We start from the raw sequence: 15,765 nt of genomic DNA, 5'->3' as shown, positions 1-15,765 counted from the left end.
GGCCTAGGTCCAATAGGTGCACCACTGTACTAACCTGTCACACTGAATGCCTATAGGTTGAATGCCCAGTCATACTCATATCTCAGACATAAATTACTGCCGTTTAAAACCATCCATAGAATGTACTACATGCCAGTTAAACTGAATATCATGCACTCAGAAATGTAATTATTCTGATGGCGGTGTAAAACACAAAAGGGAACATATTAGCATACGGTATGGTCTTGTGAAGGCTGGTTGAATTCTGGATAAGAGTATGTTATTTTATCTCAGCATGTCTACAGATTCTCCCTTCTCCCTGTTTTTGTCTGCTTGGAAATGTTGATACTGGAGACTGAAAACACTGACCAAGCATTTATAGCAGCTAAGAAATGCATTGCCATTAATTGGAAGGTTGGTTATCCTCCCACAATGTCAAGTTATGTATCACTAGATTTGATTTATTACAAGGTTAAGGGTATACTCTGCAACTTTCATAAGGTGTGTTATATGGAATACAGTACGACAAAAGGAGTCTGTATTGAAAACATGCTCACATCAGGGGAGATAACTATTTAGGCAATCCCTAGCTGCTGGGCTGCTCAGTCCTGGCCCCGGGGGTCTGCATCCTGTTGGTTGTCACTCTGGCCTTGGCTGAACACACCTGAAAACGATAATTAATGTTTCACTAGGATCCTAAAGCTGAGTGGGGTGTGATTTTTAATTGAACCCTTATTTTACGAAGTAAGTTGACTGAGAACACATTTTCATTTACAACCTGGGGAAAAGTTACAGGGGAGAGGAGGGGGATAATGAGTCAATTGTAAACTGGGGATGATTAGGTAACTGTGATGGCATTAGGGACAGATTGGGAATTTAGCCAGAACACCAGGGTTAACACCCCTACTCTTACAATAAGTGCCATGAGATATTTTAGTGACCACAGAGAGTCAGGACACCCATTTAATGTCCCATCCGAAAGACAGCACCCCACACAGGGCAATCTTCCCAATCACTGCCCTGGGGCATTGGGATATTTTTTTTGACTAGAGGAAAGGGTGCCTCCTACTGGCCCTCCAACACCACTTCCAGCAGCATCTGGTCTCCCATCTAGGGATTGACCAGGACCAACCCTGCTTAGCTTCAGAAACAAGCCAGCAGTGGGATATGCTGCTGGCCTAAGTGGCACCACTGACTACAACACTGAGCTCAGATGCAATATTTTATTCACCATTATGTGTTGGATATATATTGATTGTGTTAGATGCCACAGTCTATTCAAATGATCAAACAGGTTACTGCCGGTATGGCTTGAACACAGAGCTGAAGCAAAAAACCCGCTGAAACACTGAGCTGATGTTTAACGTTTTACCACAAGATGGCAACAGAGGGTAAGTGATGACCAAGAGGTTTGTTATTATTGCTTCTAATGACGTCATCCAGTTTTTTTTTTACATTTTATTTAACTAGGCAAGTCAGGTAAGAACAAATTCTTATTTACAATGACGGATTAACCCAGCCAAACCCTAACCCAGACGACACTGGGCCAATTCTGCACAGCCCTATGGGACTCCCAATCATGGCCAGTTGTAATACAGCCTGGAATCAAACCAGGGTCTGTAGTGACACCTCTAGCACTGAGATGCAGTGCCTTAGACTGCTGTGACATTCGAGAGCCCAAAATAATGTGACCGATACAATGACGTTATCTCTATCATTCTCCATGGTAGGCCTCTGCAGTAGACCTGTGACCCCTATAACACACTGCAACGAGAGCAAGCGAACGAACGGCTCCCTACTGTGCAGACAACTATCCTGTTGATGTGTTCGCTCTTTTAGGGACACTGAATGGAAGTCTTTGCTGAGCTGAAGTAACAGGACACATCACATAGATTAGATATACTATCTCTTATCAGCTCTCTGGTAAGTATCAAAATGCCACTGGACGTGTGTGTGTGTGTCAGTTTGTTAGCTGTAAGTTCCAGTCTATTCCACCCATAGAGATAGATATAGAGCTATAGTGTCCAAAAGCCTGTTTTAGCATGGACAGTGCCATTGAACACTTTCACCATTTTGAAATAGTCACCTGTGTGGGACTTCCTATGGGTTAGGGAAGGATCACATAATTCCATCCAGGTCACCAGGAGGGATCAGCCAATGAATTAGACTTGTGAGGAAACATTTCATAACTGCAGGTGGCAGTAAATCGCCAACCTTGTATTTATACCTGTTCAAACAACCCACTCTAGGTGGCAGTGTGCACCCTTTCAGTTTGTTTACGACTCAGAAGAAGTAGAAGAAGAGCATTTGACTACTTCAAAATGGAGATGGCGTCAATGGCACTGTCCATGCTGTCACAGACGACATAATGGGGCAGACACAATGATGTGATGTCTATCGAGGTCTATGATTCCACCATAACTCTCCATTAAGGGAAAATCAATCACGGTCTATTCCGAGGGCTCTAATCCAATCAGAGCATTACTCTGTTTGGGAAAACATCAGACACAAACAGAGATGGCCACCCTCTCTTGTGTACATCTTAATTGGATGATTCACGCTGGCACAGAGGGGTGGCTACAGTCCTCTGGTCCTGTGAGCAGGGATCCTGGCCAGTACACAACATTACACTAGCCACTGACTGGTTGTGGTAGTGGACATGATAAAGAGGTGGATGGCACATAGGGGTGGAGGTAGGGTTTGAGAGAGGGGGTTGGAGAGTGAAGTGATCAATATGTGAGGAAGGGGACAGTTTGGAAGCTTTGAGGGTCAGATTATGGGTAGTTACAACTGGATGGTTTTGTGGCCCGGCCCCTCTAATGGGAGCCTATTGGTTCAATAATAGAATTAGTGTCACAAGGAAGGTAATGATACAAACAATATTTCAGGTCATCATCGGCCTTTGAGGGGTAATGAAGTGTTAGGAACAGTGTGTTCTGGGTGGGGGTGGAGGAGAGAGAGTCACTAATATATCTGATTGAAGTACGTAGGACCCATAGAGTTAGAGGGTTCTAGATGGATAAAACCTGTTTTGGCATGGACATTGCCATTGAGGGTTCCCACCATTTTAAAGTAGTCAACTGGGTGGGACATACTATGGGTTAAGGAAGGATCACATGATTCCATCCAGGTCACCAGGAAGGATCAGCCAATGAATTATACCCGTGAGAAAACACTAGGTGGCAGTATGCACCCTTTCAGTTTGTTTGCCAACTCATAAAAGTAGTAAAATGAAATTGACTACTTCAGAATGGAGATTACACACACAGATGCCATTTTATTTTTACCTTTATTTAACTAGGCAAGTCAGTTAAGAACAAATTCTTACAATGACGGCCTACACCGGCCAAACCCGGACGACACTGGCCCAATTGTGCGCCGCCCTATGGGACTCCCAATCACGACTGGTTGTGATACAGCCTGAATTTGAACCAGTGTCTGTAGTGACGCCTCAAGCACTGAAATGCAGTGCCTTAGACCGCTGTACCACTCGGGAGCCCAAATAATGTGACGATACAATGATGTTATCTCTATCATTCTCCATGGTAGGCCTCTGCAGTAGACCTGTGACCCCTATAACACACTGCAACGAGAGCAAGCGAATGAACGGCTCCCTACTGTGCAGACAACTATCCTGTTGATGTGTTCGCTCTTTTAGGGACACTGAATGGAAGTCTTTGTTGAGCTGGTTCCTGTGATGTGGTGAGTGACATCAGAGTTCACAGCAGGTGGGTATAGATTAAAGTGACAGGAGCACTTCAAACAGCTATACATGTTCTTGGCCTGAAATGACACATCTGACAATGCTGTGATGTGATCATTATAAATATACCCCTGAAGGATGACACTGTTTTCAATTCAAGCAGCAAGACTACCTGTCACACCTTTTCTCTCGCTCACTGCTCTCTCTCTTTTACACTGTCCTCTTACAGAAGCATTCATTCATCCACCTCCTGTGTCCCTTTCCTCTCTCTGATGCCTAAACACATTGTGCCAAGTTAGGTCGGGCCGTTTCAGACTGTTAGGAGCTCCAGGTGATTGGTACAGCCTTAGGACCTAGGTGACATCACCCCGCAGTTAACCCTCCACTGCAGCAGCTATTCACAGGCACCTAACTGCTGGATCAGCCATTCCTCTTTATATAGTTGGGACAGGAGGAACAAAGAGGGACTGTGTGTGTGTGTCAGTGTGTTCTTGTGTTCGTTTTGTATGCATGTGTATCTATTTCCTTTGTGATCATAATAAATGAAATAGTGTGGATGTTTTCCATGTGAAATTCAAAGCCATAACTACACAAGTAATGCCTTGCAGGATGTGTGCGTGTTTTTTCTGAACTATTATATCGGATCGTTATTATCCAGTCATAATCAATACCAACCGTTCCAAGAATTCATTGATGAATACAGCGCAGTTCGCACAGGTGGAGCACGATAATTTCTGTACAGATTACAGAAATCGAGACCGCGTGTCCCTGCAAGGTGGACCGGCAATTTACACAACATCTTCTCTGGAACAAAGACGTATGTAGGCTGGCTACTGCTGATATTTTCGTACAGACAAGGAGGGAGGTGGTGGGGGAGGGAGATCACTCCGAAGTATCACTTTACAGAACGGAGAACTGTATAGGATTTTTCCCTTATCTCTTGATTATAACTGGAATGACGTCATATGTTTGAAGCGGTCGATCTGTTTTGAAAGGGGCGTGTTCTGCGAGCGCTGTCGAGATTGATTGGCACCCATGCTCACGGATTAAAGGGACAAGTGATAGACATTTTTAAAATTACTCAATTTGACTGAGAGACTTTCATTGACATATTTGATAGAATGCATGACATGTGCATGTCATGAACGAAGTGTAATACCCAATACAAGGAATATAAACACACCTGCTGGTATTTGCCTATGTTGTTACACATGTGTATGTCAGTTGTTACATTGTAATAGTGTGCTACAGAGGAAGTGGCAACAATAATATATGTCAACAATATGTATAAATGATTGTCCTAATGTAGCCTGTGTCATTAACTTATGAATTGTAAACATTTCCAGAAGGAGCAATACAATTATTTGGAATTAAATATGAATGTCCTCTGTCCAACTTTGAATATTCTTTGTGTTCTTATCAGTGTAAAAAAATATTTTGACGATCTGTCTGTCTATTTCTGTATCCTTCCACACACTGCTTGCCTTGACATGCCTGCGCGCCCCAACTGGAGGTTAGTGACGTCTTGATTGGGGAGAATGGGCTCGTGGTAATGGCTGGAGCGGAATTAGAATTGGTGGAATGGTATCAAATATCATACATGGTTTCCATGTGTTTGATGCCATTCCATTTGCTCCGTTCCAGCCGTTTTTATGAACCGTCCTCCCCTCAGCAGCATCCACTGCTTTAGTGCACACATGCTTAGGAGCAGTGTCTCTTTAAAGGGCGATCTCGTATACTGAATCCAGGGGGCTTGCCTTTTCAGTGGGGGTGGCAACGCTACTAGCCTATTGCTGCTGTTGCTGTATAACTTCGAGCTTGTTGAGGGCTGTCTTAAGACGGAATATGCTAAGCAGATAGGTTAGTGTTTATGTGTGCTGCTGGAGAGGTAGGCTACTGTAACTGAGAGTGAGGTGGCGTTTCGTTTTCCATACCAACTGTGCTGCGTGGTCAGTAGAGGCGACGTTGAACAGACAGATATAATTTTTGGTTATTCATTTCCTTTTCGTTTTTCTGTCGACACTGACAACAAACGCAGGTTTCCTGTCTGCAGTCTGGTAGTAGAAAGGACTTGGAAGCGAAAGGGAGTTTGTTCAAATGGCAGCAATGACAATTGGAATAGAACTATGCGGTAATTAATCGCTGGTGTTGCAGCCATCTAATTCACCATAGCGCGGTTATCCGTGGCAGCCCTGAAAGGGGGCTGCACTGTGTCCTGGCCACAGCTTCACTTTCACGGTGGCAATAGGTGTATTCAGTCATTTTGGATCAGTGCGGGATTTGATCTTGAACGTGCAAGGAAGGAACGCGTAACCGCTTATTGATGAACGAACCCGTGGTACACCGTTTATAATTTACTCGTGAACCGAACTGTACACACTATACTGTTATTATTACCATTGCTCCAGTCGAGGAGAAATACCATGAATATGCAGCAACCCGTTTTGAACTGTTGCGATTGTCAAACGTGAAGTAGCTGTGGCTTGTTTTTTGAGCCAAGGAGAATAGCCATAGTTTACCAGTTATGGTGTTAATACATTTATAATAGTCCACGACATTCTACGTTTTAAATCCACCCTGAACAGCATATTGATGCTCTTTTTTTAATACGGAGGATTTAATTTATAATTTCGCGCTGAGTTTGCAGTGACCCTTGGGGACTGCTGGTCTGGAATAGCAACAAAGGACGGGGGCGTGCTTTCATGGAATGCAACTTTGACAGCTCTCCACTACTTATCTACTGACTTTATCAGCGGGCAACGGGGACGAACTAGTAATTGAAGGAGAGATGGCCGAGATCCCAACTCCCAGTCCTTTCCATGAGTTGGACGTGGCCATAGACCCAGACTTCGAGCCACAAAAACGGCCAAGATCGTGCACCTGGCCGTTGCCCCGACCCGAGTCCAATGCGGGGAAACCAGAAAGCAACGACACTGACATTATACCCGAAGAAGAGGATGATGAAGAGGAACAACATGCCACTTCCATGGCCATCAACGTCAATGGCACCAGCTCCAGCGTGGGAGCAGACCACCAGAACAGCAACAGCCCTACGGCCGAAGGACTGCTGTCTGGACAGGAGAACGGAGGCTCCCCGCTCTCCTCCCACTCCCCCACGACCACTTCGGGCGCACTCGGCACCAGCGGCCCGGGTTCGCAGACTCCACGGAAGTCTTCGTCGCGCAGGAACGCGTGGGGGAATCTATCATATGCTGACCTGATAACCAAAGCCATAGAGAGCACGCCGGACAAGAGATTGACTCTGTCTCAGATTTATGACTGGATGGTGAGATGTGTGCCGTACTTCAAAGACAAAGGCGACAGCAACAGTTCGGCTGGGTGGAAGGTAAGCTACAAACGCTCTCCTCCTCTCTTCTACCCCACCCTCATTAAATCCCCCCACCTCCCACCCACTATAATCAAAACTACAACAATAACAAGAAACACATGGGTCTTGAGAATTTGTACTTCTGAATGTTCTCTTTGTTTATAAACACACACACACACACACACACACATACACACATTCTCTCCCTCTTTTGGAATTAGGCGTGACTCAACTTCGAGTGTAGCCTATCTATACTGTCACGTGGAGTGGGACACACACACACACAAATTGTCAACTTTGTAGCAGTCACTCTGTAGGCCTACTCTGTAACCTATTTAGAATGACTATGCCAAAATATTGATACAATTACATAAATCATAGAATGTACAGTCCTACAATTAATCCCAACTTCAGAGTAAAGAACAAACATTGCTGGTTGCCAGAAGTGATTCAACTGTCAGATCAGAATTAACTATTTATGCGCTCTATTGCCTCAACAAGTGAATGTAGGCCTATCAGGGCAGTCCCTGTGTAAAGTCCTATATTTGTTATGTAGGCCTAAACCTCAGGAATTAGCATATCTCTTGGGTCAGGTAGGATACTGTACTGCCAATGTTGTTCATAATGCAGTTGGGGAATTACATAACGACTTGGGATGCCGCCAGGTCGGGTGAACAGCCGGGAGTAAGACTACCTTCAAAGGGAATGTAACCCCTAACCCTTGCCAGGAACGAGGCATAGGACATATGGGCCCCAGGCCTGGGGAGAGAGTGATGGGGTGTGTGGGGCTAAAGAGCATAGGTCACAGATCGGATCTCACTGCGTCAGGGCCCCGGCCCCGCGGACTTGTCTCGTTATCAGGCGGGGATGAGTTATCTGTGCTCCTGTGGCGGTTGGGTGGGCTGCTGAAACATGCGCTGTAGGGGAGGGACCAGACAGGCTGTGTTCATTTGCCACCCTGCGGGGCTGATGCCCAAGGAATTTGGGGCATGGACGGTCAGGCGGGTGGGGTGCTCATGTTTCAGTGCCTGATAAAAAAATATGGAACAAGCAGGACGCCGGAACATAGATGTTGTTACCACATTCCCATGGCTATGCCTTTTATAGTTCTGTCATTACACGTTTTGATCACAGACTCCAGCTGTTGCAGCTTTTGAAATGTTTTGATGTGTCGATTAGTCTTTAAGGGGGGGGGGGGGGGGGGGGGATCTGTGATAATCTGCCCTGTTCATTTTAGAATAGCCTATAGTAGCCCACAGAAAACACAGCCAATGACAGCCACAATTTATGACAGAGAGCTCTTGGCCTGCTATAACCAGCGTTCGCTAAGCGCCACAAAGTCCCACAGGCGCGTTCCCGAGTTCTTAGGAGCAGGCAAGCTATATTAGGCCAATGCAATAAGACAACCAACGCCACCAGCTTTAAGGTATCAACATGGCATGGCTACTGACAACCAATGAAACCAGAGAAGAGCTTTAGTGGCAGGTGTTCACAAGGCCCTATAGCAACCGTGGTGTTCTCACAGACCTGCTTTCAGTTTGTGATTTCACTCTCAGAAACTCTTGGGTTTCAGGACAGGGTGGTTAGGTTATCAGCTTAGGTTTCATACATGTGCAGTGGGAAAGCTGGCTTTGTTGAGTAGATTTGCTCAGCAAATCCTAGTAATCCCTGTGGGTTCCTCTCCTCTCACTGACTGACCTCACCCAGGACGCTCTGGGTCACCTCTTATGACCTGCTCTTGACACATGCCTATGCCTAGCACCACAACACATAGCTGCATTATATAGATATCCAATCAATCACAATCATAATACATCTTCAGTTTAGTGCAATCAAGAGTGAGTGAAATGTATGCAAGAGTGCTGTTGAAATGTGTGCTAAGAGTAGCTGTGGTATGAGAGAGAGAGAGACCAAAATAGGACCTCTAGTGCAGTTAAGCTTGTGTGTGTGTGTACACCTTTCTCTGTGTGTGCGTATTCCTTTGTGTGTGTGGTTAAGTTGTCTGTGTGTACTTCTGTGCATGTTAGCACCTCAGTGTGTGGTTAGGGAGTGTGTGTTCCTGGGGCTGCTCCAGTGAACTTTGGGCCTCGGTGTTAATTAATCCTGATGCTACAGGCAGCTCAGCTCAGAGTCCAGCCCCCCTTGACAGCTGCAGAGCAGAACCCAAGTCTCAGGCTCAGTTATGTCACTGACGATGCAGGGATGTAAATACACACACACACACACACACACACACACACACACACACACACACACACACACACACACACACACACACACACACACACACACACACACACACACACACACACACACACACACACAGTGTTGTTTAATAAACACACGCATGAAGACTCACATATACACATAAATGTACATAAGGAAATCCTCCCAATCTTCCTGTTGTTACATGGGTACTGTGTAGAACATTCCAGAACACACAGACAGGCACAGACGCATCTGTTCATTATCTTTAACACACCTCACGCAAACTCACCCAGTCTCCCCTTTCAAGGATTAGTTTGTGTGTGTAGAGAATCATTATTTTATGAGAAATGTAACTATAATTAATTATTTCATTTGTTCAAAGTAATTTATTACTGTGTTATTACATTATATTAGACTGTTATTACACTATATTAGACTGTTATTACAGTACATTAGACTTCCCCAGGCCCCAAGTAGCAACGGTCTGCCTTTTGTCTCTGTTTAGCAATGTTTTAGATTTGTCCCTGTCTACCACCAGCACCTCCATCCCTCCCCTCCCTTGTCTGTCCTTGACCGCAGAACCTGCCCACCTCCAACTTGTCTGTCCTTGACCGCAGAACCTGCCCACCTCCAACACTCCCCTCCCTTGTCTGTCCTTGACCGCAGAACCTGCCCACCTCCAACACTCCCCTCCCTTGTCTGTCCTTGACCGCAGAACCTGCCCACCTCCAACACTCCCCCCCCTTGTCTGTCCTTGACCGCAGAACCTGCCCAACTCCAACACCCATTTGGTCCGAGGCCGTATATATGAAACTGTCACCTTATAAACCAGCAGAGATAGATTGTGATGATCATCTGCATGATGAATGTGTTGATTCACCAGTCCGACAATGATTAGTGGTCTTATCAAGACGGAGGAGGAGGAGGACACTGGGGGGAGAGCAGGATAGAGGGAGCGCGGGATAGAGGGAGGGAGATGAAGACAGAAGTGGGCGAACAAATCCATGAAATCAAATCAAATTTTATTTGTTACATGCTCCGTAAACAACGGGTGTAGAATAACAGAATAACTCTTACTTATGGGACCTTCCCAACAATGCAGAGAGAAAAATAAGATAAATAGTAGAAAAATAATAATGCAAGGAATAAATACACAATGAGTAACGGTAACTTGGCTATATACACGGGGTAACCGTACTGAGTCGATGTGCAGGGTAGATATCCACACTGGACTTTAAAAACTGGAAACCACATATCCTGAGGCCACATCTATTGTAGCTGGGGATTTTAACAGGGTAGATATCCACACTGGACTTTAAAAACTGGAAACCACATATCCTGATGCTGCATTTATTGTAACTGGGGATTTTCACAAAGCAAGTTTGAGGAAAACGCTACTGAAGTTCTATCAATACATTGACTGTAGTACTCGCGCTGGGAAAACACTCGACCACTGCTATTCTCTCTTCCAGGATGCCATCAATGCCCTCTCCCGCCCTCCCTTCGGCAAATCAGATCACAACTCCATTTTGCTCCTCCCTTCCTATAGGCAGAAACTCAAACAGGAAGTACCCGTGCTAAGGTCTATTCAATGCTGGTCTGACCAATCGGAATCCTTGCTTCAAGATTGTTTTGATCACGCGGACTGGGATATGTTCCGGGTTGTCTCGGATAACAACATTGATGTATACACGGACACGGTGACTGAGTTCATCAGGAAGTGTATAGGGGATGTTGTTCCCACCGTGACTATTAAAACCTACCCAAACAAGAAACAGTGGATAGATGGCAGCATTCACACAAAACTGAAAGCATGAACCACCGCATTTAACCATGGCAAAGTGACTGGGAATATGGTTGAATGCAAACATTGTAGTTATTCACTCTGTAAGGCGATCAAACAGGCAAAATGTCAGTATAGAGACAAAGTGGAGTTGCAATTCAACGGCTCAGACACAAGAAAATCACGAATTACAAAAGGAAACCAGCCACTGAACTAAATGACTATCGCCCCGTAGCACTCACTTCTGCCATGATGAAGTGCTTTGAGAGGCTACTTAAGGATCATATCACCTCTACCTTACCTGGCACCCTAGAACCACTTCAATTTGCTTACCGCCCCAATAGATCCACAGACGATGTAATCACCATTGCACTGCACACTGCACTGTCCCATCTGGACAAGAGGAATACCTATGTCAGAATGCTGTTCATTGACTATAGCTCAGCCTTCAACACCATAGTACCCTCCAAGCACATCATCAAACTCGGGGCCCTGGGTCTGACTAGGTCCTGGACTTCCTGACTGGCCGTCCCCAGGTGGTGAACATAGGAAATAACACCTCCACTTCACTGATCCTCAATACAGGGGCCCCACAAGGGTGCCACCCAGCCCCCTCCTGTACTCCCTGTTCACCCATGACTGCGTGGCTATGCACGCCTCCAATCCAATCATCAAGTTTGCAGATGATACAACAGTAGTAGTCTTGATTACCATCAATGACGAGACAGCCTACAGGGAGGATGTGAGGGCCCTGGCGGAGTGGTGCTAGGAAAATAACCAATAATCAACAAAACGAAAGAGCTGATCGTGGACTTCAGGAAAAGGCAGGGGGATCACGCCCCTATCCACATTGATGGGACACCAGTGGAGAAGGTGGAAAGCTTCAAGTTCCTCAGCGTGACCATCACTGACGATCTGAAATGTTCCACCCACACATACAGTGGGGTGAAGAAGGTGCAACAGCGCCTCTTCAACCTCAGGAGGCTGAAGAAATTTGTCTTGGCCCCTAATACTCTCACAAACTTTTGCAGATGCACAATTGACAGCATCCTGACGGGCTGTATCACAGCCTGGTACGGCAACTGCACCGCCCGCAACCGCAGGGCTCTCCAGAGGGTGGTGCGGTCTGCACAACGCATCACCGGGGGCACACTGCCTGCCCTCCAGGACACCTACAGCACCCAATGTCACAGGAAGGCCAAAAAGATCATCAATGACATCAACCACCCGAGCCACCGCCTGTTCACCCTGTTATCATCCAGAAGGCGATGTAAGTACAGGTGCATCAAAGCAGGGACAGAGAGACTAGAAAACATTTTTTATCTCAAGGTCATCAGACTGTTAAATAGCCATCACTAGCCGCCCGGTTACTCATCCCTGCACCTTAGAGGCTGCTGCCCTGTGTACATAGACATGGAATCACTGGCCAGTAACCACCCGGTTACTCATCCCTGCACCTTAGAGGCTGCTGCCCTGTGTACATAGACATGGAATCACTGGCCAGTAACCACCCGGTTACTCATCCCTGCACCTTAGAGGCTGCTGCCCTGTGTACATAGACATGGAATCACTGGTCAGTAACACTAGTCACTTTAATAATGTTTACTTACTGCTTTACTCATCTCATATGTATATACTGTATTTTATTCTACTGTATTTTAGTCAATGCCACTCCGACATCGCTCATCCTAATATTTATATATTTCTCAATTCCATAATTTTACTTTTAGATTTGTGTGTATTGTTGTGAATTGGTAGATATTACTGCACTGTTGGAGCTAGAAACACAAGTATTTCACTACACCTGCATTGACATCTGCTAAATATGAGTGTGACCAATAACATTTGATTTGACTGTATAGGTAGGGTTAAAGTAACTAGGCAACAGGATAGATATAAACAGTAGCATCGGCATATGTGATGAGTCAAAAGAGTTAGTGCAAAAAGGGCCAATGCAGATAGTCCGGGACAGGTAGCTAGCTATTGGTTAACTATTTAACTAAATATTTAGAAGTCTTTGGCTTGGGGGTCAAAGCTGTTCAGGGTCATGTTGGTTTCCAGACTGGATTAGGCCTTTATTGGATATCTCTCCGTGAAGACAGGTTTGGAAGTATGTTATTGTGCTGAGAACACCGCTCTGCTGTCAGTGTGTGTGTACACATTTCAGTCTGGAGTCATAGAGAGCCATTAACAATACATGTGTATTCTATAGAAAGGCATTGGAATTCAATGACACTGTGGTGATTTAGCAGTGTAACAGGTTGATAGCACATTGCCATGGCTTCTGTAAGACCAGCCGCATAGAACCACCAACAAAATGGAGTCTAGTATAAGTGAAAGTAAATTGTAACCAGTGTAATTTTAACCAGCCACTAGTTTGAAACACAGAGAGTTTGATTGCTAGTGAGAAACCTAGATGTGGTGTCTGTCTGTGTGTGGGTCTTTGTGTGTGTGTGTGTGTCTGTGTGCGTGGGAGCATGCGTTACCACCCTGACGGTGGGAGCACGATCCAGGAGACTCCTTAAAGACTTGGCGCTGTTCCAATCTGGAGGAATTGACGTGAACGCAGTTAAAAGGGGGGAAGAGGGAGTCAATGAACAAGCTTTGCTCCAAATTGGTGTATTACAGCTGCCCTTTGGCAATGACTCCCAATAGAGGGGACTGTGGGTGTTTTGGGGGCAAGGGGGGGTTGGGGCGCTAGGTTATGGGAACCCATTGCTCCAGGGCTTCTTTCTCTTTCTCCTCCTCTGATTAGTGCCACACTCTCTGAACAGTGAACCTGCAGCTATATCACAGTCCCACTGGGTTCACTTTCTATTTCACATGCCAATCAATGGAGCCCTTTAATTGGCTTCCCCAAGGACAAGCTGCATGTTGTCCATTTGACAGTTTACATCCATGTTAATGACTGTTGTTTCTGAAGCAGAGTAGGCCCATACCTTCACTGTGTTGTTGTGATGGTGTATGGCTGAAGTGTGGCGGGGACAATGACTTCACTGATGATGAGGTCATATTGACAGGTAAAGTAGGGGGAGGGCTTGGCAATTACAGAGCTGACCGTTTGATGCCCCTCTCTCTCCCTCCCCTCTCTCTCTCTTCTCTCCCTCCCTCCCTCCCTCCCTCCCTCCCTCCCTCCCTCCCTCCCTCTCTCTCTCTCTCTCTCTCTCTCTCTCTCTCTCTCTCTCTCTTCCTCTCTCTCTCTCTTCTCTCTCTTTCTTCTCTCTCCTCTCCCCTCTCTCTCTCCTCTCTCTCACTCCCTTCTCTCTCTCTCCTCTCTCTCTCCTCTCTCTCTCTGCTCTCCCTCCCTCCTCTCTCTCTTCTTTCCATCTCTCTCTCTTCTCTTCTCTCTCTCTTCTCTTCTCTCTCTCTCTCTCTCTCTCTCTCTCTCTCTCTCTCTCTCTCTCTCTCTCTCCTATAGCTGGTTATAAAGTCCGCTCATCTTTTATATTAAACAGGACATGGGCAGTGCTGAAAATGAAGTGTTACTGGGCAGGAGCATGGAAGAGACCATGGCCAACCGTGAGGACAACCACAGGCTCTTCTAATGAACCTCAAATTACTACCTTCCCCTCTGAGCCTGCCAGTGTGTGTGTGTGTGTGTGTGTGTGTGTGTGTGTTCGTGCGTGCGTGTGTGTGTGTGTGTACACTACTGGTCAAAAGTTTTAGAACACCTCATTCAAGTTGGTTTTTTTTAAGTAAAAAAAAAACTATTTTCTATATTGTAGAATAATAGTGAAGACATCAAAACTATGAAATAACACATATGGAATCATGTAGTAACCTGTCCCGTAGTAACCATATAGCCCTTCGTACATCAGCTGATATCTCAAAGTGCTGTACAGAAACCCAGCCTAAAACCCCAAACAGCAAGCAATGCAGGTATAGAAGCACGGTGGCTAGGAAAAACTCCCTAGAAAGGCCAAAACCTAGGAAGAAACCTAGAGAGGAACCAGGCTATGTGGGGTCTACTCCACAGTCCTCCTCCTCTGTAATCTACTCCATGGTCCTCCCCCCTGTAATCTACTCCACCCCCCCCCCCCCCCCCCCCCCCTCACGTTTTGTAACACATTTTGTACATAATGTTGTCCATACCGTTAAATGACTGTTTTGCTAATACAGGCTAGAATATGTTCCGGGATTCATCCAATGGAATTGAGGAGTATACCACATCAGTCACTGGCTTCATCAATAAGTGCGTCAATGACGTCGTCCCCACAGTGACCGTACGTACATTTCCCAACCAGAAGCCATGGATTACAGGCAACATCTGCGCCGAGCTAAAGGCTAGAGCTTACGCTTCCAAGGAGCGGGACACTAATCTGGACGCTTATATGAAATCCCGCTATGCCCTCTGACGAACCATCAAAAAGGCAAAGCGTCAATACAAGACTAAGATTGAATCATACTACACTGGCTCTGTCGCTTGTCGGATGTGGTAGGGCTTGTAAACTTTTACGGACTACAAAGGGAAACCCAGTAGCGAGCTGCCTATTGACGCGAGCCTACCAGGCGAGCTAAATGCCTTTCATGCTTGCTTTGAGGCAAGCAACACTTAAGCATGCATGAGAACACCAGCGTTCCGGACGACTATGTGATCACACTCTCCGCAGCCAATGGGAGCAAGATCTTTAAACAGGTCAACATTCACAAGGCCGCAGGGACAGACAGATTACCACGACATGTACTCAAAGCATGCGTGGACCAACTGGCAAGTGTCTTCACTGACATTTTCAACCTCTCCCTGGCCGAGTCTATAATACCTAC

The 15,765-nt window shown here is 45.9% G+C and overlaps 1 protein-coding gene across 1 annotated transcript in view; it reads left to right on the top strand.

The window, feature by feature from the left end:
* Positions 1-5,463: 5,463 nt before the first annotated feature.
* foxo3b (forkhead box O3b) overlaps positions 5,464-15,765 on the top strand; it is a 67,169-nt gene continuing 56,867 nt past the window's right edge. Inside the window, exon 1 of the mRNA XM_021600701.2 lies at positions 5,464-7,028. Within this exon, the coding sequence (XP_021456376.1) occupies positions 6,471-7,028 (558 nt within the window). The 5' untranslated portion in view covers positions 5,464-6,470. The remainder of the gene's footprint in view (positions 7,029-15,765) is intronic.

Source organism: Oncorhynchus mykiss, chromosome 4 (genome assembly GCF_013265735.2).
Source record: "Oncorhynchus mykiss isolate Arlee chromosome 4, USDA_OmykA_1.1, whole genome shotgun sequence".
Classification (NCBI taxonomy): domain Eukaryota; kingdom Metazoa; phylum Chordata; class Actinopteri; order Salmoniformes; family Salmonidae; genus Oncorhynchus; species Oncorhynchus mykiss.
Note: the sequence above shows the minus strand (reverse complement) of the source record. Positions and strands in the feature narration are given on the sequence as shown.